Source organism: Pteropus alecto, unplaced genomic scaffold, assembly GCF_000325575.1.
Source record: "Pteropus alecto unplaced genomic scaffold, ASM32557v1 scaffold106, whole genome shotgun sequence".
NCBI lineage: Eukaryota > Metazoa > Chordata > Mammalia > Chiroptera > Pteropodidae > Pteropus > Pteropus alecto.
Genome location: NW_006442103.1, coordinates 13,626,525 through 13,630,837, shown reverse-complemented (window position 1 = coordinate 13,630,837; position 4,313 = coordinate 13,626,525). Strand labels below are relative to the sequence as shown.

At 36.5% G+C, this 4,313-nt stretch overlaps 1 protein-coding gene across 2 annotated transcripts in view; it reads left to right on the top strand.

Moving 5' to 3' along the window:
- The first annotated feature begins 1,796 nt into the window (after positions 1-1,796).
- The window catches only part of AMPD1 (adenosine monophosphate deaminase 1), an 18,147-nt gene continuing 15,630 nt past the window's right edge, over positions 1,797-4,313 (top strand). Inside the window, exons 1-2 of one of the 2 annotated variants that reach the window (XM_006919662.1) lie at positions 1,866-1,965; positions 3,290-3,301. In XM_006919662.1, the coding sequence (XP_006919724.1) occupies positions 1,944-1,965; positions 3,290-3,301 (34 nt within the window). In that variant the 5' untranslated portion in view covers positions 1,866-1,943. Of the gene's footprint in view, positions 1,966-3,289; positions 3,302-4,313 lie in introns of both variants that reach the window. The other variant, XM_015595429.1, reaches the window with a different exon arrangement.

Below are 4,313 nucleotides of genomic sequence, written 5' to 3'. Positions count from 1 at the left end.
ATACAATTTTTAGGTGTACCAGATTACAATTCAATATCTGTGTACTCTACTGCATGCTCACTGTGTGTGTGTGTGTGTGTGTGTGTGTGTGTGTGTGTGTGGCCTCATGAACATACCAGCATATTTGCCAACCACAGAAAGCTGTCCTCATGACCGAAATCCTTCTGTTACCATATATTTAATCCCCTTTACCCACTTTGTCCTCCCCTGCAACCCCCTTCCCCTCTGGTAACCACCGTTCTGTTGTCTGTATCTGTGAGTTTGTTTTGTTAGTTTGTTACTTTTTGTCTTATATCCTGTATATGAGTGAAATCATATGACTTGTGTCCCTTTCCGTCTGTATTATTTCACTCTCAAGATCCATCCATGTTGTTGCAAATGGCAACATTTCATTTCTCATGGCTGAGTAGTATTCCATTGTGTATATATGTATGCACTACCTCTTCTTTATCCAATCATCTGTCAGTGGACTCTTAGGTTGTTTCCACGTGTGGACGAGAAGAGGTATTGCTGGATCACATATTAGTCCTAGTCTTAATTTTTTGAGGAGCCTCTATACTGTTAGGAAAATGACTTGAGAAGACAACTAGAGGATCTGCCACAGAGGGGATGGGAGAACTGGAGAGTAACATATAAAGAGAAGAGTCCTTGAAGGAGAAGCAGGTTTGGGAGGAAATTTTTTGGTTTGGATATATCAATTTGTAAATACCATTGGGAAATCCAGGTGTAAATGTCACAAAACAGAGTTGGAAAGGAATGAGATATTTTTAGGTTCAGTAACTTGTTCTGTTACTGTTGGGTCAAAGGAGATGATGACCAGAAAGCCAAGCAGTCAAATATTCAGTGTTTTCCAACAAAGGATCTTGTGGCAATTTTCAATAGGAAACAGTTAATAGTAAAAAGATCATTCAGTCTATGCCCATAATTCTGTTCATGTTCTTCCTAAACATCATTTTAAATGGCTGTATCTGAAGCTCCAACCTGATGCTGCTGTCTTTAATATAAGCTGTTACAATTCATAAATTCTGTTGAGTCTTTCTTTACCTAATAGTAATCATCACATATTTCGCCATAACTAAGACTCGGTGTCATTGCTGAAAAACCACGATATTTTGGTCCAAAGAGCCTTGCCATTTATAAGCAGAATGACTTTGGGCAAGAAACTTCACTTCTCAGAGCTCCAGTTTTCTCATTTGGGAAGCAGTACTAATTTGGGATAAGGTACTAATTGCCTTACGGGGTTGTAATTAGGATCAAGTAGATAATGTTTGCAAAGGGATTTATATACTATGAACACGTTATTCTTTGTAGAGTGGGGGTAACAGCATCCTAGATGGCAGCTGATTTTCTATAATATTTGAAGTAAATCTACTACTTAATTTGTTCAGTAGATTCATCAGTGAATTTCTGCTAATTCTGGGATATTTCTCATGAAAATGTGTGTGTGTATGTGTGTGTATATGTGTGTGAGCTTGACAAACATACCAGCATATTCACCAATCACAGAAAGCTGTTCTCATGAGTGAAATCCTGAGGACCTTGGCTTTCCAGAAGCCTGGAAAACTCCACTGTATTTCACTAGGGTAGAAAATGATCATCACTGGTTGAGTCATAGAAGAAAGCCATACTTGAAGATAATTCAATCTGTAGGAAGACTTAGGGAGTATTGAAATGCAATTGCTGGTCTACCACAGATATCTTCCCTAAAGTCCCAGAGTAAAGACAGAAGGCTTCACCTGTCTTTCACTGTCAATTGCCTAAAGCTATAAATAGGTCTAAAGCTCATTTCTCTCCATTTAGCAGGGAAGGGTCAGATTACAGGGGCAAAGCAAAAAAAATAAATAAATAAAACGAATGTCAGGGTGTTTTAGAGTGTCAGTTAAACCCAGTCTTCTCTCTCTTCCCTTCTACTGTGCTACCCTAGAATCAAGGAACCAGCAACAATGCCTCTGTTGAAACTTTCAGGTAGGTGTGCGAAAGTGTTTGGAGAACACAACTTTTAACAGGCAACCATTCCTTTGACTATCACGTCAGCTCTGGTAATCCTTTCTTTAGGATTTATAGTTTCTTTAATCGTACATTGCAGGAGGAGGCAAGACAAGGTTTTCAAACAGTTTTTATTTTCAGTTTTGGGAGGGAGGCAATTTTTAAAAACTATATCCTGCGGTCACAGTTTTGATGATCCCAGTAGAAAAATGGGTAAGATATTTAATATCTATTCTGCGAGTCTGTGCAAACCTGTGCTGCTACACTTCTGAGAAGGATCCTAGCCTATGTCTTTAGCTGTAGCATTAGCTGAAAATCATGAGTATGATGGAAATATTAACCCAATTCGTTCGTGTATTCTGATGGTTCACAAACCAGGTTTGTACACAGAGTGATTTTTAAAATAATAATAAGTTATAAGTCTTTTTCATTGTAAAGGTGATACATGCTTCACATGAAATAAAAAAAGAGAAATTGCACTGAAACATGAAAGTAATAAACACTCATTTAGAGAAACTGGGAAATTCAGGAAAGTAGTAACAACAACAAATAACCCACAGTCCCATCGTCCAAAGATACCACTTTTAACATGTTAATGTGTTTCTTTTTGATCTATTTTCTTTGCAAATTAAAAACAAATCTTTTAAAAACACAACTGTGATTATACATGTCACTTTATATCCTGCCTTTTTTTTTTTTTTTTTTTGCTTAACATTATAACATAATCATTTACCAAAGTACTCCAGACTCTTCCTAAACATCATTTTAAATGGCTGTATAATATTCTAAGTTTCTTAACTAATCCCTTAGGTCCTTTATAGTTTTTTTGTAAATATAAATATGATATGGGGATAATATTTGCACCTAATTCTTTTTCTGTGTGTAAGGATTATTTCAGTAAAATAGATTCTCAGAAATGGCTGGTAGGCATTACTCAACTGTTTACCAAATGCACCGTTTTAGTTTGCCAGCTTCCAGCTTCATAGAAGAGTTTCTAACCATCGTATAAGAGTTTTTTTAAAGTCACATTTTATAAAAAAGTACCTCTTTAAGATTATGGACATAAATTCAAAGAGACATATTAGAAAGAAAAAGAAAATGAGATGTATAACAACTATATTCCCAGGGCTTTCTAATGGCAGCAAATTGCAGATAAATGGAAAAATGAGGTGTAATTACACATTTCACACACCCCTTTCTTGTACCAATCTACATATTTCTATTCCAAAGCACTGATTAACAGCCACTGTGATCTCTGAAAGTTGTTCATATATTTCATCTTGTTTTATTTTACTTCATACAGCTGAAGAAAAACGTGAGTATTTTGGACCATTTTCCCTGCCATTTGCCAAAGTATCGATTTTAAAAAGATATTATTCCTTAATTAAAAAATGTGGGTATTTTTCAGCAGTGTTTATTAAATGATACCATTGAAAGCCAAACACAGCTTAAAAATGACCATAGCTATCCCACAGCATTGTGAATGAACTCATGGATTTTCCGGACTCAAAAAAAAAAAAAAAAATCCATTTTTTAAAAAGAATCTCAAGAGGCATTCACCAATATTTTGAAATAAAATAATCTTTTTTAGATTAGCTGGGGGGAATCTATTGAATCTTGCCTTAGTAAACCCTCAATTCCAATGCAAAAAAAAAAAAAAAAATCATGGTAAAATTTTGTGACCAGATAAAAATTCATTTTAGATAAAACTATAACTTCAAACATACATTTCCCTCTATCTCAAACTGGACTTGTCCTTTAGCTGACAAATAGGTCTGCCTCTGGATTCTTTTATGAGATGAGATGGGGAAGATGAAAGGCCTACAACCTGTCTTTCCTACCCATTAATAAAGCACTGCTGAGAAATAAGCATGCTTCTCTGGGTCTGTTGGGGGAAGCAGCAAGCATGGTATTCCTTTTCTCAAGAGTCTTGCACTTCCTGCGTTAATAATAATAACCCCCAACTTCTAGATAGGACTGTGTCGTTTTTAAAGTCTTTCCTGTTTAATCTTTATAACAGTTCTCTGAAGTTGGCATTATTATTATTAACACCCCCTTGTACCACGATGAATACCAAGGCTCCTAGTGATTAGTGGTTCGCCCAAGGCCGCCCAGCTGTCACAGACGCTTTCTTTCTGCTTCGCCCACTCTGCTTGTTGTTTCTGCCCTCTGCCTATTCTCTAAATGTAGATGCACTAACTTCAAGGCGTTTCCCCTCAGATGCTCCCTTCTCTCAAACCTGATGTGCTCAAAAAAGAACTCGTCAATTATCTATGCAACCCCGAGGGCATCATCTGTCCTTTTCTCTGTGCATTCAGGTTGTCACC